The sequence below is a fragment of the Chaetodon auriga genome, chromosome 11, assembly GCF_051107435.1.
Source record: "Chaetodon auriga isolate fChaAug3 chromosome 11, fChaAug3.hap1, whole genome shotgun sequence".
Classification (NCBI taxonomy): Eukaryota; Metazoa; Chordata; class Actinopteri; order Chaetodontiformes; family Chaetodontidae; genus Chaetodon; species Chaetodon auriga.
Window position 1 is genome coordinate 683,305 of NC_135084.1, and position 23,040 is coordinate 706,344.

Consider the following 23,040-nt stretch of genomic DNA (forward strand, 5'->3'; position numbering starts at 1 on the left):
CACTAGTCGAGGGTAGGTCGGTGGTTATGAAAAAGTCTTGTGCTGACTTTTTTTGCCGAATGCAGTACGCCGGCAGGACCAAAGCAAAAGGGGTTGGTGTTTAACGATGTGACTGGGCCAGTCCAATGTCAATCGGGCCGCTGATCAACTGCCTGGTATTATGGGCCGGTCAGACCAATATTTAAAATAAAAAAAAGTGGCCGACTGTCGGCCCGAATAGCATATCGGCCCACCGGGAAAGTGCCCGCTGTACCAGATGGTCAGTCAGTGCTGTGTGAACACAATAGATCCAAATGTGATACTGCAGTGAACACAGTAAACACAGTAACTTGTGCTGCCTGCTGCTGTATGAATAGGCAATGAACCGTGAGGTGGTTTAAAATTGGAGCGGAAGTAGGCGGACCAAAGTCGACTGCATGGCAAAATGGCGGCGACCATGAAGAACGTGGAAGAAATTCGGAATCGAGTAATACTGGGGGAATTTGGTGTAAAGAATGTAAGTGTGTTTTAACAGTGGTTTTATGACAACATCATCTGTTAGCTGCAACCGTTAGGATTCATTTGAGCTGCTGGACTGACCCTAACGTAACTCACCGCATGTGTAAGGAGCTGAGCAGTTAACTACTGCTGCGCGCTGTGCTTCTGTTTGAAATGAACGAGTGTTAACAGGGCATCATACCATAAATGCGAGAATATCAACAGTTTTAGCGTCATACTTTTACACTTGAGGCAGGGGCGGAGAGGCCAACTGAGGGAAGAGGGGCGCCGTGTTTAAAAAATAAAAAAATAAAACGCTAGCTTACAGTTGAACATCTTAAACCCCGCAAAATAAACCTTGTTTCCTCAAAAGTTGGGACTCTGTAAAACGTTAATAGAAACTGAATGTGATGATTTTAACAACACTGAAACCCTGTATTTAATTGAAACAGGCACAAAGACAACTTAAGTGTTTAAACTCACAATGTTGTTTTTTGAAAATGATATGTTCATTTAGAATTTGATGCCAACAACATGACACTGGCAATCAAAGACTGGAAAAGTTATGAAATGCTAAAAAATGAAACATATCACAATCAATTAGATTAACAGGTTAGTAACATGATAGGGCGTAAAAAGAGCATCCCAGTCTTTCTGAAGTTGGAGAGGGGTTCACCACTCTGTGACAGACTGCACTGGCAAATAGTGCAACAACTGCAAAGAACTTACTTCACTGTTTACAGTATATAACATCATTAGAAGATTCAGAGAATCTGAAGAAATTTCTATAAAAGGGACAATGCTGAAAACCAGTATTTGATGGCTGTGATCTTCAGGTCCTCAGATGGCACTGCATTGAAAACAGACAGGATTCTGTAGTGGACATCACTGCATGGACTCAGGAACACTTCCAAAAACCATTGTCTGTGAGCACAGTTCATTGCTGCATCCACAAATCCAAGTTGAAAGTCTGCAATGCAAAGAGGAAACCGTATATAAACCAGACCCAGAAACACCGCCACCTTCTCTGGTCCTGAGCTCATGTAGGATTGACTGAGGTGAAGTGGAAAACTGTCCTGTGGTCTGACAAGTCAAAATTTGAAATTCTTTTTGGAAATTATGGACACAGCATCCCCTGGGCTGAAGAGGAGAGAGACCATCCAGCTTGTTATTAGTGCACAGTTCAAAAGCCAGCATCAGTGATGGTATCAGGGTGCATTTGTGCACATGGCATGGGTATTTGTGAAGGCAACATTGATGCTGATTGAAATGTATACAGGTTTTGTAGCAACATATGCTGTCCAGTGGCCATCTTTTTTCAGGGACGGCCTGAAATAGTTAAGGAGTCCATGTGCTAAACTGGCCTGCCTGCAGTTCCGACTTGTCACCCATTAAAAATGTTTAGCACATTATGAGATGTAGAAGAAGTGATGCAACAGAGTGGTAAACATGACCTTGTCCCAATTTTTTTGAAGTGTTGCTGGCATTAAATTGTAAATGAGGATATAATTTTCAAAAAAAAGTTAAATTTCTCAGTTTCTGCATTTGATATGTTGTCTTTGTGAAATTTTCAACTAAATGTGGGTTTTAAGTGTTTTGCAAATCATCCCATTCTGTTTCTGTATACATTTAATAGTGTCTCAACTTTTTCAAAACAGGGATGTAATACAGTAAATAATAGATACTAATACTTCTAATGTATCTCTGTCTGGACTTAGAACATATGTTGTACAATTATTGTATGATACTGTGCTACTTGAAGTACAGTATTCTGGTACGTAATTTCAAATATCACTTCAAATATTCATATCTAAATTTATGATTTTGCTCTGTTGTATTGACACCTTATGGCATACACAACATAATTAGTATTATATCATAACATGCATTCTCTTGTAGCTGCTCAAATTCATGAAATTTCTCTCTCGTGATATCAGTATAATATTACAGTGACTGTCAGTCTATGCAGAGTCTGTCCAGAGTCTCTCAGGGAGGAGATTTCCTGCCAGTCACAGGGGCTGTTGTATCCCAAATATTTATTAAACAGCCACACCAGGATAACCACAAGCAGTTTTCATGGTACTGGCCTTTACTACTAGTTGACCACTGAGACACAAGAGGCCATGTAAGGCAGTAATTGATACAGTCATATGCCAGTCAGCAACAACATTGTCAACACTTCATTGCGAAGGACAGTGCCTTTTACAGATCAAGATTTTATGCACTGTCAAAAAATACCACTCACGTGGTCACCAGTTTGACTACTATTGACTACAGTCAGGTCTAGTTTGCACCCATAAATCCACCCCACTGAAGTAGTTTCTCTTTTACCATCACCCTTGCAAACCAAGAAATTCTTTTTACTCATCAAGCTCTGTTTTTGCTAGTGATAGCTGTGTCAACAGTACATTTTTATTTTACTCCACACAACTACTACTATTTTTTTTTTTTTTAACATTTTCAGACTGTGCCACAGTATCCATGAACAGAATGGGACACCGAACCATGACAAATGTGTTTTGCAACTTCCCTAAAGGACTAAATTATGTTGCACCAAATGAATGATAATATATAAGATTTTTAAAAACATCTTTTCTCTTAGCGTTTTAAAGATGCATTGAAAAGACTGAATTACCAAGTCTACCAAAAGAGCAAAGCAAAACAAGAATCAGGTGGCCCAGGTGGTCAAGGGGCACCAGACAGACAATGCTGTTGGAAGTCTAGCAACCACAGTAGAGGGGTCCATGAAAACGGCAGATCTATAGCCCACTGCATGATATTAATTCTTGTCTTACTAAATACAGTAGTGACTGTTATAAATATGTAGGAAACTATGAAATAACGCATAAATGCATTAAACACTCAAGTAAATTTCTGTGTGTAGCCAAGTATTTTGCTTGTTGATCGATTATTTGTTGCTTTTAGGTTCATACATCAGATTTCCCTGGAAACTACCCCGGCTATGATGACACTTGGGATATGCATACATTTCAAAAGGTAAATTTCTCTCATTTTAGACCTGAAAATGGCTGTCGATGATAGGTGAGGTGTGATGGATCTGTCTGTAAATCAAGTATTTCTCTGACTCCATCCATCTATTAATTTTCTGCCATTTATCTGTGGCCTGGTCATGGTTGCAGCGGGCTAAGCAAGGTAGTCAGATGTCCCACTCCTCAGCAACCCTTTTGCAGCTCTTCCTGGGTGATCCCAAGGCGTTTCCAAGCCAGATGAGCTACACAATATGAACCACCTCAAGTGGCTCCAAGCAGCAGCAACTTTGCAGAGGAAACTCATTTCATCCACTTGCATCCACAATCTCATTCTTTTGGTCTCTACCCAAAGCGCATAACCATTGGATTGTACATTGACTGATACAACCCCAAGTTTTGACACTGTGCAAAACATAAATACAACAGAATGTGATAATTTGTCAATACTTTTTCACATATACTCAATTGAAAACAGTACAATGACAGTATATATAATATTTTACCTATTGATGTCATGATGTAGTATCATGATTGGGTAAGTGCTGCCCCTTGAATGCTCATATTATTCCATGGGCTCGGGAACACTTTCTTGTCTGTGGTTGGGAAACACAGTTTGTGTGCACGATTGTATTCTCAGACTCTACAGCTCTGACTCTGGCTATACTTCCAGGAGGGTCTGCAGTGAAAACGACCAAAAGCCCCCTCCAAGTTTTCAGAACACATGTAGATCTGATGAATAAACTTCCATTTGTTCTTGGAATGGCCAAACTGACTGACTGATTTCTGAACCTTAAATGATTCCAGTTCATCTTTTTGCCTGCTTGCCCTCTCCCCTCTTCTTTGTACATGTGACAGCATTCACAACTTTGACCTTGGAAAATTGGATTTGTGACAAAATTGTCCGGACAATGTTAGTTGGTCCTACCAAATTCAAGCATTCGTTATTTACTTCATGAGGACATTGTTCAATAAATATTATTGAGTCTTCACACTATATTTATAATTAAGAATCTGATTGTAAAGCCAGCTAACAGCTAGTAAATTAAGAGTCTTTCATGCATTTGTTCAGAAATCTATAGAAGCTAGAGATGGAGGACTCACACAAACCTGATTTTTTTCTATGTTATCTTTCTCAGCACTATGCTGAATCAAAGCCAAACATTTCAGATCCAAGGGCCAACAGAAGTTGTTTGTTAGAAAGCACTATAGTAACCTTTCAGGAAAGGTTAGAAAGCTGTAAAAGATTGTGTATCGTAAAATATCTATGAAATCTATTTATGCAACCCCAATTCCAAAAAAGTTGGGGAGGTATGTGAAACATAAATTAAAAACAGAATGCAATGATGCCCCTTTCATACCCAAACATGATACTATTGCCTGTTACCAGTAAACCTATTTATCTGTAGAATGTTCCAAACTGTTGTTTTTTGTTTTCTTGTTTTTTCTGAGAATTGCACAACTTTCCCTAACTTTTCTTGCCTCTGTTCCAACCCATTTGAACCATGTTGCTGGCGTAAAATTTAGAATGAGGATATATTTACAAACATCAATTAAGTTGATGTAAACCATAAAATATATAGTCTTTGTACTGTTTCTAGTGAAGTGTTTTTAACCAGTGAGAACTCAAACCGATGTATGATTACCATTCTATTAAATGAAGATCTTGTCTGTGTTTGCAGAACTTCAGAATTGATGTTGTGCATCTGGATGAGAGCAATATGGAGTTTGACATGGTGGGGATAGATGCAGCCATCGCCAATGCCTTCAGAAGGATCTTACTAGCAGAGGTGGGATTCCCATTCAGTCAGGTTTTGTCAAATGTGAAAATAGCAGTATTTCCCACAGTATTTTTTCCAGCAGTGTTGCTGAAGTGCGTGAATTTTATTTTGTGCTGTTGGAAGATATTTGAGGCATCCACTTACAAAAGAAGGGCTTTACATGTATTTGTACATTTTTAATGTTGAATTATTATGCAATCAGATGATGATATTTGAGTCATCCACTTACAAAAGAAGGGCTTTACGTGTATTTGTACATTTTGAATGTTGAATTATTATGCAATCAGATGATGTTACAAAAAGATTCTCCCCTCAGTCCTCATGGGGAGTGTGACACCTCTTCCCATTATGACAGATGAGTTTGGCAGTGCCAACTCCAGAAGGAATACTGGGAATCCAGCATTATGCTGTGAACAGAGACAAGGCTGATCTTGTTATCTCCGGACAGGAACGTTGCATTGGATGGTTTCCAGTTCGCACTGGCGGACAGCACAATGGAGACAAAAGATGAAGGGAGGAGGGTTCGCAATATTTGTTCATGATAGATGGTGTAACTCTGGACACATCACTCTTTAAAAAAAAAAAGAAACAACTCTGCAGGACGGACACTGAGCTGTTAGCCTTTAGCGTCAGGCCATTTTACCTACTAAGGGAATTTATCGCAAAGTTATCGCAATAGTGGTGTATATTCCCCCCCCCCTCTGCAAACATTCATGCAGCCTGTGATGTCATCCGGTTACAAGTAGGCTGCAAACACAACACCTGTGAAAAGATGGTCCAAGGAGGCTGAGGAGGCTTTGAAGGTTTTTTAAGAATTTAAGAAGAAGAATCAGGGGGAGACATTCCCCTTTATTTGTCACACACGTACATGCAGACACTGCACACGAGGTGAAATTTATCCTCCGCTTTTCACCCATCCTGGTCGTCCTTCCTCCGCGGCAGACCAGGAGCGGTGGGCAGCCAGACCGGCGCCCGGGGACCCATCTTCTTCGTCACCATTGGTCAGGTGGTGATCTTCTTGCATGTTTTTAGTGGGGGTATATTTTTTACGGAGGATACCCCAGGTGAACACGGGGAGAACATCCAAACTCCACACAGAAAGGCCCTCCTCGAGCAGCAGGCACCGAAGCATGGTGGAGGACACACCCAGTGCCCGCAGCGAGATTCGAACCCGGGACCTTCTTGCTGTGAGGCGACAGTGTTGCCACTGTGCCACCGTGCAACTGGTGTGATTCTCATGGGAAGATGTTGTGTTTCACACTGTATTATGGACTGTATCAATTTATGTGTTGACAGCAAACCCTGGTTAATTGACATAAAAGAAAGTAAGAAAAAAGAGTGCTTAGGTCAGGAAATGAAGAGGAGCTGAACAATGTGCAGAGGAAGCTGAGGAGAAGGATGAGAAAGGAGAGGACTGTGGTAAATGGAAATGGAATCTCTCTCTCGCTCTCGCTTGCTCACTCTGATTTCTAATCGTCACTCATCCCCAACTGTGGCTGCTTAAAAGTAGAACTAGCAAGTTCATTGCATTTGGGAGGTTTTTATGTAGAAGCAGCAGCAGCACTGTAAAGCATATAGGGAGAACACAGCATTAGTGTCTCATCCATGCACCTACATAATGTTGACCTAAGATCAACAAAGTTTTTAATTTCATACAAATATATTGTGAGAACTTTGCATTATTTTTCCTTTTAGGTACCCACTATGGCTATTGAGAAGGTGCTTATCTACAACAACACATCCATCGTCCAGGATGAAGTCCTGTCCCACAGATTAGGCCTCATTCCCATCAAAGCTGACCCTCGGCTGTTTGAGTACAGGAACACTGGTAAGACAACAGTCAGTCACACATATTTCAGTAGACCATCGTATTTTATTTTGCTGCAGTGTGTTACCTGAAAGCATATGAGAAAGTTTGGAGTTGGATAGCATTTTGTTTAATCATCATCCAGTATTGATTTTGTTAAATCTGAATCCTGTGAAATCCACTTCAAATGGTAGCCGAAACCCTTAATTTTTCTAAATTGCTTCAACATTTTGGCAATTTTTGCTATATTCTGCAATTTACTGTTGATTCTATCTTTATTATCAAATTCTGTGAGATGGTGGTGACCGATGCTCTGCTTCTAGAGCAGTATTGCAGGAAGGACAGAGCGGTAAGGGCCCTAGAGACCACAGGAGATGGTGGATCACATGTGCTCGAGCTCCATGCAATATTCTTAGTGCTCTGAATTTCTTGAATCTGATGCCAGCAACGTTTCAAAAAAGTTGGGACAGGGTCACGTCCACCACTCTGTTGCATCCCCTCTTCTTTTAACAACACTGTAAGTAACTGAGGAGACCAATTCCTGTAATTTTTTAGTGGAACGTTTTCCCATTCTTGCTTGATGTACAATTTCAGCTGCTCAAGAGTTTGAGGTCTCTCTGTTGTATTTTATGTTTCACAGTTTGGCATCATCTTGTGGATGCAGCAACAAACTGTGTTCACAGACAATGGTTTCTGGAAGTGTTCCTGAGCCCATGCTGTGATGACCTGTAACCTGTTGCCAGTTAACCTAATTAATTGTGAGATGTTCCACCAGGTGTTTTCTTCGAGCATTTCAGAGCTTTTCCAGCATTTTGTTGCCACAGTCTCAACTTTTTTTGAAATGTGTTGCTGGCATCAAATATCTAAATGAGGATATAATTTTCAAAAAAATTAAATTTCAAAATTTCAGCATTTGGGATGTTGTCTTTGTCCTATCTTCAATTAAAAATGAGGTTTCAGTGTGTAGCAAATCATCACATTCTGTTCGTATTTACATTTTAAACAGTGTGCCACCTTTTTTGGGAACAGGCTTGGAGTTCATCATAACAACTTTGCCTGGTGAGGGCCTTGAGGCATTATGTACAGGCAACTACTAGCTTTTGCCACTCTGATGGTCTGCCTGAATGCTATGAGTGGCATTGGAAAAGGACACACCCTGTTCAAACAGACATTCCAGGTGAATAACTGAGATAATTGAGGAGGCATGCTGGTCAAGAGGACTACCTTTGCCTCTTTAATATCCAGAAGCCATGCACTGGCTCGACTTCCTGGGCAGTGCTATGGAACGTGCCTTGAAGTGAGATTTGTGCAACGGCCACCTTTGCCTGTTTTTACAGGGTCAGTGTCACTGCTCCCCACTAAGTAGCAGCATTTGTCTTTCAGGAACCCTAAAGTAAGTTGGGTGCAGGATTCCATGTGGCTGTGTTGGTCATAATCATCCAATGTTTAGCACTGCTTCTGGCATGAAATAGAACAAGAGCTAGATATCTAACTGCAGTGTTATAAATTAAGCATGACCACTGTTCTCTGTTGCTTAGAATCTTGCCGAGAACATTCTGTTGGGGACCTCTTTAATTTTGACGAGGGTGCGTATAGGCAGGACTGCACTACATTATCCCAGGTCAACGTCAGTTTGTTAAATACTATGAATTAATTACCCACATGTGAACAAGTGTTCACTGTCTCTGGTGGTCATCCAGAATTCATAGAACCGTGGTGACATACTTTAACTCTTGTTTAACATGTTCAGTTATGCTGGTTCTTCCAGGTGACGAGGTTGTAGAGGAAGGAGGTTCAGAAATAGACACAATTCAACTACAACTGAAGATTAAATGCAGCAGGAACCCCAGAGCCAGCAAAGATTCCTCTGACCCACGAGAGCTGTATATGAACCACATGGGTAGGTTTCAGATGGTACCAAATAAAAAACAATTAATGGTATTGTTTGCAGATACAGACTTAAAAACAGCAGCTGTGGCGAGGGCATACAGACAAATGATTTTCCAAGGCACTGATATCTATACAATGTAAGAATGAATATTCCTGGATAAGATCAAATTTGAATGTGATGACGATTTTTTTCACTTGTCCTGTGCTGTCTCTTCCCAGTCTATTCCAGGGACATAAAGTGGGTCCCCATTGGGAACCAGGCAGACGTGTTTGCAGACTGCAGCATCGGACCAGTACATGATGACATCTTAATAGCTCAACTACGACCAGGACAGGAGCTGGACATTATCATGCACTGTGTCAAAGGAATTGGTAAGAGATTTTGAGACACACACATACACTGCTCAAATTAAGGGAACACTTTGTCGTCACAGTATAACATCAAGTCAGTTAAACTTCGGGGATATCAATCTGTCCATTTAGGAAGCAGAAGTGATTGTGACTCAATTACACTTTGGTGCAAATGAAATTGACAACAGGTGCAATGGAGAGGCAAAAGCAATATACTCATAAGTGTGGTTGCAAGAAGGTTTGCTGTGTCTCCCAGCACAGTCTCAAGAGCATGGAGGAGATAGGAGACCAGATGTTACACACGGAGAGCTGGCCAGGGCCTTAGAGGGGCATCAACCCAGCAGCAGGACCAGTATCTGCTCCTTTGTGCAAGAAAGAAGAGGAGGAGCACTGCCAGAGCCCTACAAAATGACCTCCAGCAGGCAACTGGTGTGCATGTTTCTGACCAAACGGTCAGAAACAGATTCCATGAGGGTGTCATGACGGCCTGACGTCCTCTAGTGGGACCTGTGTGGCACCTCGTTCTCTTCACAGATGAGAGCACCGATCAGGAGGTTGGTGGTTCGATCCCTGGCCTCAGCAGTTCACATGCCGAAGTATCCTTGGGCAAGATACTGATACTTTAAGCAGAGTCATGAATCAGTCCAAACGTTTTTGCCTGAGGAAGTAAAGGAAAAGGAGAGAAATGATTGGTATGAACCAAAAATGTCCACGCTTGCGGATTTTCTTAAGGGTGTGGAAAAGTGGAGAACTTCTCAAACAGATCCTCAGTCACTCATTGGACCTAAGGACAGCATTTCCAACGTTTCAAAGAGGTCACGAGTCTCAAAATGTTCAGAATCAGGATCAACCACTTTTTCTTCTTCTGTTGCCTCAGCCTGTCTTAAAGTTGCCACAGAAAGAGCTGCTCTGCTGGCTCGGGCAGCAGCTTTAGAAAAGAAACATGCCCTGGACATGGAGAAGGCTCAACTAAAAACCAAAATGGAACAAATGGAGTTGGAAATGAATCTGGCTGAATCTGAGGCAAAATTAAAAGTGCTGGAAAGCTTTGAATCTCAACATGAACAGCTCTTACCAACCCATGTACCACAAGCACAACATAGGGATAGCATGAATGAATACTTGGAAACTTACCAGCCAAACACAGATGCAACAGTGAATTCAGAAACATCTCCAGTTGAATTTGCTGGGCTTGGACCGATTCCCAAAACACCACTTCAAAGGTATTTAAATCAACAACCCAAAGCAATAATAAACTCTCCACCACAAACTAAGAAAATAACACACATTATTCTACAACAGCATAGTCCTACTGTTCAGAGTTCTCCTCAAACAGCAACAGGTGCTGGGATTAACATGATGAACAATGGTGACAATTTCTTGACTGTAATGCAGAGACAAAATGATATTGCTGATTCATTGGTTTTACAGCATAAACAAGTATCACTTCCTGCACGAGAAATTCCAGTTTTTGATGCAAAAACCTATTGATTATCAAATCTTTATGAGGGCATTTCAGCATAACATTGAGGAGAAAACAAATAACTGCCAAGACATGTTATATTACTTGGAGCAGTATACACCAGGACCCTGCCAGGAGTTGTTCCGTAGCTGTCTTCATATGGATGCTGTGGCAGGATTTTTGGAGGCCAAGAGACTGTTAAAGGTGCATTTTGGAAATGAAATAAAGATTGCAAATGCTTATATGGCTAAAGCTCTGAACTGGAACAATATAAAGCCAGAGGATGGAAAGGCACTGCAACGTTATGCACTTTTCTTAAGAGGCTGTTATACTGCCATGAGCGGTTTGCAGGACATGAAGGAGCTTGACCTACCATCCAACTTAAAGCTCATTGTGTCAAAACTTCCTTATAAACTGAGTGAGTGGTGGAGAACAGCAGCTTGTGACATTTTGGAACACCGGAACACACGAGCAGGATTGCAGGACCTTGTGGCATTCATTGAAAGGCAAGCTAAGATACTACAAGATCCTCTTTTTTGGTGATATTCACGATCCTCTCAAGCATATTGGGACTTTAAAGGTCAAAACTACCACAGACACAAAACCAAACAGATTTAAAAGTAAAGGAAGCAGCTCTGCTACCACAGTGGCAGTGGTGTCTGACAGCAAATAAGAGAAATTGACACAAGAGAAATCACCCATTAAAGTCAGTTGAACTCCAGCACTCATGACACCCTTATGCTCCTTTTGTGCTGGTAAACATCTCTTAGCTGAATGTCAGAAAATAAATGTACAACCTCATGAAGCTAAAATTGAATTTCTCAGAGAAAATGGATTGTGCTTTGGATGTTTGAAAGTGGGGCATCTGAGTAAAAACTGTAAAAGAAAAATGAAATGTCAGAGTTGTCAGGCCAAACACCCCTCTAATCTGCACATACAGAGAGCTCCCAAACCTGAGACATATACTCACAAGGCAGAGCTACATAGTATGGCAGCTAAACCTGAAGAAACATCGATCAGCAGTGCTCCTGTGTCACTTGAGGCAACTGGGGCTGGTGGAGACTATATATTGGCCATAGTTCCAGTGCTGGTTAAACTCTGCAATGGAAGTAAAACTGTATCTACCTATGCCTTCCTGGACCCCAGTAGCGCTGACACATTTTGTACAGAGAACCTCATGAAGAATCTCAACGCTAGAGGCTGTAGAACTGAAGTTCTTCTGCAGGCTATGGGAACAGAAAAGACAGTTAAGAGCTAAGAGGTTTAGAGGTTGGTCATATAGAAGATGGTACTTACCTGACACTGCCAAAGTTATATACTCAGAACAAAATTCCTGTGACAAAGACTAACATTCTCACCTAGGCAGATTTAAACAAATGGCCTTACCTCCAGGAGATCAAGGTGAAGGAAATAGCTGCTGATGTGGATCTTCTTATTGGAGTGAACGTACCAAAGGCTATGGAACCATGGAGAATCATTAATAGCCAAAGTAATGGACCATATGCAGTTAGAACACTGTTAGGATGGGTGGTCAGTGGTCCACTCAATGTCTCTACTGCTATGGAAAAGGAACGGACAGTGGCATCTGTGAACCGTATTTCCATTGTGTGTATTGAAGGGCCCCTGGAAAGACAATATGCACACGACTTCCCAGAGAAAGACTATGAGGAGAAAATGGAGATGTCAGCTGATGACCGGCAGTTCATGCAGGTTGCCTCAAGTTCTGTTATTTTCACAAATGGTCACTACTACTTACCTTTACCTGTTTGTGAAAGGAACATCAGCATGCCAAACAGCTATCAGATGGCAGAACAACGAATGTTACATCTCAAAAGAAATTTCAAAAGGATCAGGTTTATATAAGTGAGTACAGAGACTTTATGAGTGACATCATCAGAAAAGGTTATGCTGAGAATGTACCATCAGGAGATTTAAAATCCGAGAATGGCAGGTTGTGGTACATACCTCACCATGGTGTGTATCATAAACGTAAAAAAACCCTCCGTGTAGTCTTTGGTGGTGCATCAACCTTTAGAGGCGCATCACTCAATAATGAACTCCTACAGGACCCGGATTTGACTAACTCTCTTATTGGTGTTCTGCTCAGATTCCGGCACGAGCCAGTTGCAATTATGGCAGATATTGAGAGCATGTTTCACCAAGTCAGAGTTCATGAAGAGGACAGAAATATGCTCTGATTCCTATGATGGCCAGAGGGAGACACAAGCAAAGAATTGGAGGAGTATAGGATGACAGTTCATCTGTTCAGCGCTGTATCTTCTTTAACCTGTGCAAACTTTGCACTGCAAAAAACTGCAGAGGATAACAGTAGCAAATTTGATGGAGAGGTGTCTGACACAGTCAAGTCTAATTTCTGTGTTGATGATTGTCTCAAGTCAGTTCCAACAGAGAAGCAAGCAGTATGCCTTGTTAAGAACCTCAGAAATGTGCTCCCTTGGAGGATTCAAGCTGACCAAGTGGGTTAGTAATAGTCGTACTGTATTAGCATCCATCCCTGATGATGACAGGGCAAAACAAATTAAAAACTTGGATCTGGATAGGGAGAAGCTGCCTAATGACAGAGTATTAGGACTGTACTGGGACATTGAAAATGATATATTCAGCTTTCGTGTCACTGTTAACAACAAAAGCCCCACTAGAAGAAACATACTTTCCATTGTTAGCTCTGTGTATGATCCTCTTGGTTTTCTTGCTCCTTTTCGTATTAAAAGCCAAGCAAATCCTTCAACAACTTTATAAAGCCAAGTATGGATGGGATGAAGTAATACCTGTGGAATTGTTAAAACCGTGGCAACAGTGGCTCAAGGATCTGGATGAGCTGGCCAGATTCCAAATTAACAGGTGTGTGAAACCAAAAAACTTTGGCCAAGTAAAAACTGCACAACTGCATAACTTTTGTGATGCAAGTGAACAAAGTTATGGAACTGCAAGTTACCTAAGGTTCACAAATGACTCTGAAGAGGTACATGTTGCATTTGTGATGGGAAAATAAAGAGTAATCCCACTCAAAACAACGACTATCCCAAGACTGGAACTCACTGCTGCCACATTGGCTTCACGAGTAGACAGAATGCTTCGCTCAGAACTTAGAATTGAACTCCAAGAATCCACTTTCTGAACTGACAGCCAGTCCGTCCTGAAATATCTTTAAAATAAAACACGGAGGTTTCGCTCCTTTGTGGCTAACAGAATTGCAGTGATCCATAACTTGTCAAATGTGAATCAGTGGAGGTTCGTAGATTCCAAACACAACCCAGCTGATGATGCATCTCGGGGACTGAGCATTGAACCCTTTCTCACTTCCAAGAGATGGCTTCAAGGACCAGAGTTTCTGGAAAAATCAGAAACGGCATGGCAGGACATCCTGTAGAGCTCGGCTCCATCCTCCCAGATGATCCAGAGATGAGGAAAGAAGCTATTGTAGGTAGCACTGTCACCTCTATCTCAGAGAAAAAACCAACAAGCAAGCTTATTGAGTATTATTCACCTTGGGATGACTTGAAAAGAGCCGTAGCCTGGATGATGAAACTAAAGAATCTCCTTCTACAGATGAACAGGAAAAAGAAAACGGAATGTGCACTGACTGGTCAAGATAAAGGAAAATCACGAAAAGATCAGATGCTCCATCTCAAAATGCCTGCAGTCACAGGTCTTTCAGTAGAGGACATTGAAAATGCAGAAAATGCCATTATTTGCTATGAGCAGAGACAGCATTATAAGGAGGAAATGGCCACTCTGGAGCAAGGAAAACCGTGCAAAAGAGGAAGCTCCCTGTATAACCTGGACCCTGTCATTGATGCTGATATCCTGAGAGTGGGAGGAAGGACGAGGAGGATGGCTATGCCCACAGAGATCAAGCACCCCAAGATCCTACCTAAACATTCTCTTGTGTCAAAGTTAATACTGAATCACATTCACAAACAGGTTGGTCACTCTGGGTGAGATCACATGCTCTCCAAATTTCACCAACGATACTGGCTGTCTGGTGCCAACTCTTCAGCAAGAAAGATTATCAAAAGCTGTGTATTTTGCAGACGACAACAAGCAAAAGCAGGTGGGCAGAAGATGGCTGATCTCCCTCTAGACAGAGTTAAGCCAGATCTTCCACCCTTCACCCATGTTGGTGTAAATTATTTTGGACCCATCGAGGTGAGACGTGGCCGTGCTCTGGTTAAGAGATGGGGAGTAATATTCACTTTCCTTGTAAGCCATGCTGTTCACCTGGAGGTTGCTAGCCAACTGGACACAGATGCATGCATATATGCTATTCGTTGATTCATCTCTTGTCGAGGCTCAGTAAATAGCATCAGATCGGATCAAGGCACCAATTTCATAGGTGCACAGAGAGAACTGGGGGAGTCTGTGAAACAGCTGGATAACGACAGAATCCAGGGATCACTTCTCAAAAGAGGAATTGACTGGACATTCAACCCCCCCTCTGTAGCTCATCACGGTGGTATCTGGGACAGACTAATTAGACTGGTTAAAAAGATCCTCTACTCCGTCTTAAAGGAACAAACTGTGGATGATGATGGTCTACATACAGCTTTGTGTGAAGTGGAAGCAATTATGAATGACTGACCAGAGATGTTCACAAGTCTTTTTTTTGCAAGTCCAAGTCAAGTCTCAAGTCTCTAAAAAATAAATCTCTCAAGTCTCTTCTTGTTTTAACGAGCCCTCTATCATCTGCTGCTATTCGGTCTACTAAGAATACTGCACAGCTCTATCTAAGAAATTCAAAGCATCTACTGTATTATTATCCCTCCTTTATCTATTAGCATAAAGTATCAGTGCTGATCAGTTGTTTGTTATATGATCACTTTAAACAGGGTACTGCAATGCAATATGAAGAAAACACACAATGAATGATTTCCTTTAAAGGAGACTGTATTCTTCCAGCATGAACATACAGTTACATTATATCTTGCCCCCTATTGTGCAGGCTCAGTCGGACCATAATAAGAACAACAATATTGAAAATGTTACACCTCACCCAGTCAGAGGCATTGTAGGCATTGTAGGAACGTAGATAAATAACGTTACCCAATAAACGTTATGTTAACGCCGCTCCATGCAAATAAGTGTGACAAGCAAACTAACCTTCACTCATCTGTTCAAATATTCAGTTACAAAGCTGGTAGCAAGCTAAGTTAAACAAAGCTGATGCTGAGCTAAACATGTTTGCTAACCATCCATATGCGCTAATGAAAAAAGTGACTTATCCGGGTGAGTTTTAGGTGCCTGATAAAATTTGATGTGTTTGATCCAGCGTCCTTAATTTTGGTACCGCAGACTCTGCAGTCAGCGCTGCTTTTGTTGGTGCCGTCTTGTTTGAAGATTTTGTAACCAAACGTAATTACAAAGCGTACAGCAGCAGCTGCCAGTGTGTCGGTCGCCGTAGTGTCATCTGAGGTGCTAATGCATGGGGCCGCGAGCCGCGCACCCAATGTGTAATATGGTTATCATGGTTACCATGTCAAAAAGGAGGGAATGACATTAAGCTTGTCAGACGTTTCAGAGTTTCCCCAATGTTAATACGCCAAAAAAAGAAAGGAAAAAAGAAAACATAATGATTGTTCACGAGTCCCAAAACACGAGTCCGAGTCGAGTCTGAAGTCTTTTGAGCACGAGTCCTAGTCAAGTCTGAAGTCTCTCTGTGTGCGACTTAAGTGCGACTCGAGTCCGAGTCGCAAACTCGAGTCCCCATCTCTGTGACAGACCAATTAGAACAGTAACCAGTGACCCAAATGACCTTGAGCCACTAACTCCGAATCATCTGCTCCTCCTAAAAACAAATCCTGTCATGCCCCCCGAACTTTTCCAGGAAAGGGACATCTATTCAAGGAAAAGATGGAGGCAGGTGCAATATATGGCTGATTTGTCCTGGAGAAGATGCGCCAGAGAATACATCCCACTTGTGCAGGAGCGACATAAGTGGAATAACATTAAAAGGAACTTAACTCCTGGAGACCTCATCGTCATCATTGATGACAATGCCCCAAGAAATACCTGGCTCCTAGGACGAGTGGTCAAAGCTCTTCCAGGATCCAAGGGCCTTGTCCGGAGTGTTTTAGTAAAAACCAAAACCAACACAATTCAGAGACCTATCACCAAACTCTGTCTGCTTCTGGAGGCATCTGACTGTTTGTTAGTCTCTTTCTCTTTCAGTGTTGTGCACCTACCTCTGACTGTTGAAACTCTGACCCTGCCTGAGAGGAGCAGAATGGACTGATACAATGAGTGTATTCCTACATGGATATGGACTGTTGATAATATGAACTTATTTGGCAGAGGCCAATGTCCTGTATTATTGTAATGGCTCTATTAATGTATTATTTTGGTAATTGTTATGTAATAAGCAATTAGGGGCTGGTATATTAGAGCCATTTTGGTACATTTTGTTTGATTATTATTAATATTATTAGTCTTAACGAGCTAATGAATAGCTGTTTCGATTAAGTTTATGATTTTATTTGACTGTTTAAAGACTTATAGTTTGGATATGCCACCGCCCAGGAAAGGAGGACATATAATGGGAGAGTGGCACAGGTGAGGGAGATAAGACAGGGGAGAGCCACAATGTTTTCAGACCGCTCACTTTTCTTTGTTTTATTTTTCTATTATTGATCGTGAGCCTTAAGTTGACACTGCAAAAGGACACAAATAAAATGGTGTTTTGTGACTCAAGAGAGGCAGTGATTGTTTTTTTTTTTTTTTTTTAATTGGAGCACGTCACAACCACAGCGAACCCCTGAACAAAGGATGGCGCCTACCACCCGGTTGCCGGTTAAAACAGACATCATAATTGGTTAATTCACTCTGCCAAATCAGTAATTGTAATTGTAGACGCTGGAGATGCTGTGGTGAACACTATGCTGCCTGTGTAGCATCTAACCAGAAGTGCAAATAGTCATAATATCCAAAAATATAAATACATGCAAGTAGTGCAATTGGCATGAGGTATAAACAGTATTAGATATGTGCAGGTTGTGCAAGTAATTTCTATAAGACCATAAAACATGTGCAACACGGTATGTAAACAGGTGACATGTGCAACAGGTAGTAAGTGACAGTGCAGTAAAAAAAAGTAAAACGTGTAAGTGAACAGATGAGGTATATAGTGTATATAAAGTCATTGTGGAGTATGACGTTGGCTGTTGTTCTTGGAATCTGCTGAAGCTGCTCTCAGTTTGTCGATCACTGCCCCCAGTGCTCCGATTACCACTGGTTACTTACTCCCCACATCTTCTCTCCTCATTTAGTCCTTGCTATTTTTCATGTTCCTTCTTGATGTTGCTGTCACCCTGGATTGCTACGTCTAATAACTACTGCCTGTTGTTTGTCTATCAACACAATGTCTGGTTGGTTAGCCACCACTGTCTTGTCAGTCTAGATCTGGAAGTCCTACAGGACTTCCAGTTCAGACCTATTCAGTAGAGATGTTCTACACTATGCCTGCCAGCATCTTGCACCCTACTGCTACGTACTGAGCTGTCAGGAGCACCTTTGCACAGCCTGCACTTGGGGTCCTGTCTGGTGTGGTAGACCCCTGCCTCTAGTAATCTTATACTGAGGGCGTTATTGCCACTTCTTCTATCTAGCAGTGGTACATGCCATGATGGAGGGTCCCCCTCTTCTGCATTGTCGGGTTTCTGTTGCTTAAGTTATTTGCTTACTTGTCTGGTCCCAGGTTTTCTGCCCTTGTCCATCTATGTCTAGTTTTTGTACCCTCAACCATCGCAACATGGTTATTGACGCAGACCTTGTTGACCCATGTGATGTCTGAGTCGGTATGACTCTTGTAGTTGTGGATTCATATTGAGGTGGGTATGGAAAGGTCCTTGCCTACTTCAGCCAATGGGCCCTCAATGGCTACCCCCTGCCGTGACCGGGATTCGAACCCCAGTCACCCATACTAAAGTCAGTCGTGTCGCTATACATAGAAGCTAACATAATATGACTTTTATATTTCTATAGTTAAATATCTGCAATAGTTGTACAGTTCAGCTCTGTTCTCTGTTCAGGTAAGGACCATGCTAAGTTTTCTCCAGTAGCCACAGCCAGCTACCGCCTTCTTCCAGAGATCACCCTGCTGGAGCCAGTGGAGGGAGAGAAGGCAGAACGCTTAAAACATTGCTTCTCAAGAGGAGTTATGGACCTGCAAGATGTTAATGGTAAGAAGGACCTAATCCGACTAATTTGAAATCAAATAGCAGCTGCTCGGGTGTGAAAAATGGTCTCCCTCTGGTGCTATTCACCTTGGGGATCCACCTGTTTAGACTTGTTGAAAAGTTGGAGACACACAAGAGGGTAGTGAATTAAAAAGCCTTTAAAATATATATAAACAGTAAAAACGTGCCTACAAGTTTCAATTATTATGGTAACAGGGAAAGTACAAAATGTTTGTCTTTAGGCTATTCCATATGCAGGTTGGCAAATAGTCACATGATCAGTATGGACAGGTAATAAAATAATCCTATATTAATCCCACAGTGGGGAAAAGTGCCAAACATAAACATGCTATAACAACTGGGTACCTCCAATACCCCATGGCTCCACAAAAGGGTTGACCATGGCAGTTACGATACACTAAAGATCTGAGGCATAGATGACATAAAAAACTCAATAAGAGGTGGAGATGGATTAAAAAGGCTCTTACAAAGAGAACTGTTGTGAATACATACACGGAAAGCTACACAAGACCCAGGGTTGAATGGATACCTCTCCTTTTCTCTAACTGTCTTTTATTCAGTGACTATTATTTGCTATTTTGCCTGTGTACTGAGAAGTTAACTATACTTAAAATGTTTTAAGGTGTATATGTTTGTTTGCTGCTTGTGATTTCCTAAGCTTAACATGGTCTGTTAGTTCAATAACTATGACATGTTAGTTCAATAACTATGACAACAACTGCACGTTTTTTAGTCTTTACTTCAACGTCTGCACAACAACAACAAAACAGCTTCCATTCCTCTTTGCTCATGACTATCGACTGCCTTGCACATGCGCAGTGGGAAACGTAGCACATAACAGGTGTGTCAAGTCACTTTAACTGTATACCAATCATGTGACTACTGGGTGAGCATTTTGTACCTGCCCAGATGAAGACCATAATGGCATGTTTTTACTGTTATTATGATTCAGTAGCCATGACATATTGAAGGCTTTTTAACTCACTGCCCTCTTGAGTGTCTCAGACTTTTGCAACAATTCTAATCTGAAATCAAACAGAAACCAGGAAATAGAAACCAACTCTACAAAGGGCATGGTAAAAAAAGTAAGTAGATGGACTGAGAGCAGCACAAATCCACTTAAGCAGCTGGATGATTTTCTTTTATCAAGGGAGAGACTTAATATAACAGATGCCCAGTTATCCAATATATTAAAGAAGGGTTCAGTGTCTTGGGACATACAGATTAAACAGTATAACCTTTCATTTACAATCCTAAATTCTCAACATTTTATCATTTCTACAACATAGTTTTCAGCTGTGTTTCACACAGTCCAACAACCCAAACAAGAATGGAAAGATGTTAGTATGGTAGAGGAGTTAAACTCTTTGTTAGTCTTCAGTGAGTCCCTCAAATCAGTAAATGGAATCATACGTATGTCTTCTTGTGTTGTCCAACTCAGGGAAAAAGGTTGCCAAAGTAGTCAACAGTCGCCTGGACACATGTAGCAGGGAAGTCCTCCGTCATGATGACCTGAAGAATGTGGTAAAGCTCGGAAGGCTGCGAGAGCATTTCATCTGTATGTACATGTATCTTGAAACTGCTTTTACAACAGTGTTCAGACTCAGCAGCACTAAAAACATCCCAATAAACCCAGTAAATGAAAACAATAATGGAAGTCATCATATTCCAAGAAGACATTGCTTTGAAGTTATTACTGATGAAATAGCTCTGAGAATTAACAGTTCTGTTGTTCTCTTAAAAATCTGTTGTGGTGAAAAGGAATATCATAAATGCATGTCTATACAGCAGTTTTTATTACTCAAATTATACTGTACTAACAGTTGATGAATCTCTTATACAGTTACTGTGGAGTCAACTGGCATCCTGCCTCCAGATGTTCTGGTCACGGAGGCCATCAAAGTCCTCATGGCCAAGTGTCACAGATTTCTCAATGAGCTGGACTCTACTGACATGAAGTGAAATAAAAATTGAGCATTCTCAGACCTACCACGGAGGATCTGACATTGAAATATGCCACAGCCAATCAGGGCTTAAATTGTTGATGTTTGGCTGTATTCATTATGAATTATGTACACACACACACACACACACACACACACACACACACATCTGTAATGTTTTGTGTCCTGTTGTTAAATGTAATAAAAAACTTCACCAATATTGACATGGCTGTCTCCTCTGATGTCAACATTTTGTCAGATATTTATACATTTAAGCATCAATTATACTGTACTCTCATTTATCCTAATATTCCATATATTGTATTTTCGTATCACATTCACAGCAACACATGTACATAAACTTATGTACAGTACATTATACTTTACTATATTAAAGCACATTTGGTATATCAGCTCTGCTGATAAAGGCTAAATGATTAATTATTAAGCTTTCTGTATTTTATTTATTAACTTGCCAATTATATTCTTAAATGTTTATTTTGCAACATGAAAATGTAAAACATTTAGATTCAGCTTCAAAACCTTACTATGCAAACCTTGTGCAAACAAAATGAGAAAAAACATCTTTAGAATTCCAGAAACACATCAGTCATGTTTCAGTATGGCTTTTTGGACGTAATAATTTAGTGGCCAAAAATTACAAAAGAGGGATGAGAAAATATACTGCTGCAGTGCTTTATACTAACTAAAGAACTTCTCTGTCAGTTACCTGATACACTTAAATGAAGATACAAACATGACAGCAAAATCTTTACTTTTTCAAACAAGTTAAAAAATAAAACATAAAATTTTAATGTATTATAAAGGGAAGGTGCTGGTGAGATTAGACACAGCCCAATGGAGGGTGTGATAAAGTACAAATAAAACAGATCCAGTATTCAAGACACAACTGATACTTGGTAACAGGCATACATTTCAAGTGAAAGAACAAATTTCCAAATTTGAACAATTGAAAGATCAAGATCAAGATCAATATTCCTTTATTTGTCCCGCGAGGGGAAATTCCAGAATACAGCAGCATCAGTAAAGATTAATATAAGAAGTGCATGCAAATTAGAAACAAAAACAGTATATACAAAAGAGTGAGGATTTAAATAAAAATAAAAAGAAAGAAATTGTAAAAAAAATTGTAAGAAATTGTAGATCGTATTTACAGACTGTTATGTACATGTTTTTATTGCACAGCTTATTGTCCAGACTATTGCACTGATTACTTGGAGTAGCTTTTATTGTACAGTCTGACAGCTGCAGGGAGGAATGACCTGTGATACCGCTCTTTCACACACTTTGGATGTAGCATCCTGTCACTGATGGAGCTCCTCAGTGCAGTGAGTGGGTGGTGTTGTGAATCAAATTCAGCTGTCCGAGAAAAATGCTCAAAAAGAGGCTGCAGGAGTCGAAGTCCGAGAAGCAACTTTATTATCGATAACAAAGGGGAAACACTCAGAGACACACAAGATGTAACTCCAATGAAGTTCTCCAAGTCTCTCCAACTTACAGGAGTCAGCGCTTGTCTTTTATACAGTTTGCTCAAGGTCACCCCCTCCCTTGGGGCATCTTCTCTTTTTCTGATCCTTCTCTTTTTTATACACCATTATGTTATCTCTTGACCGCTAGTCTGGGTTTGCAGGTACTTTTACTCTTCTTATTCCCTTGAAATTTCACCATTAGCTTCTGATTGTCACAGGCTCTGTTTTTTAAAAAAGTATTTACCTCTTACAATTACACCATTAGCTTCTGATTGTCATGGGCTCTGTTTTTAAAAAAGTATTTATACTCACAATAATCACCAGAAATCAGTATGCATTAAGACATAACAAATCATAGTGTGATTGATAACATTGTTATCCTTTCATAGAGTGATGATAGATAAAATAACATAGATTGAACACAGTAAGGTTATATAAGGACACACAGGGCTATGCAAGGTTACAGAGACACCTGCAGAACCATGGAAAGTACCAAGATTCATGCTGTAGACATTTGCTCATATGGTCTCTTGATTTTTGATATTTCATGCTGTAGACATTTTGCTCATATGGTCTCGATTTTTGATATTTGCTGCACAGTGTCGTGTCAGCCTTGCACAGCATCACCAGCTCAACTCC

The 23,040-nt window shown here is 40.8% G+C and overlaps 1 protein-coding gene across 2 annotated transcripts; it reads left to right on the plus strand.

The window, feature by feature from the left end:
- The first annotated feature begins 266 nt into the window (after nt 1-266).
- On the plus strand, nt 267-21,131 carry polr1c (RNA polymerase I and III subunit C). Of its 2 annotated transcripts, XM_076742451.1 has the most exons (9): nt 267-496; nt 3,403-3,474; nt 5,147-5,254; nt 6,941-7,073; nt 8,821-8,952; nt 9,162-9,314; nt 18,801-18,950; nt 20,410-20,526; nt 20,812-21,131. In XM_076742451.1, the coding sequence occupies exons 1-9, from the start codon at nt 425-427 to the stop codon at nt 20,928-20,930; spliced, it is 1,056 nt and encodes a 351-aa protein (XP_076598566.1). In that variant the 5' UTR covers nt 267-424; the 3' UTR covers nt 20,931-21,131. The 2 variants fall into 2 exon arrangements, with proteins under 2 accessions (XP_076598566.1, XP_076598568.1); XM_076742453.1 differs by lacking the exon at nt 8,821-8,952 and having other exon boundaries at nt 379-496.
- Nucleotides 21,132-23,040: the final 1,909 nt, after the last annotated feature.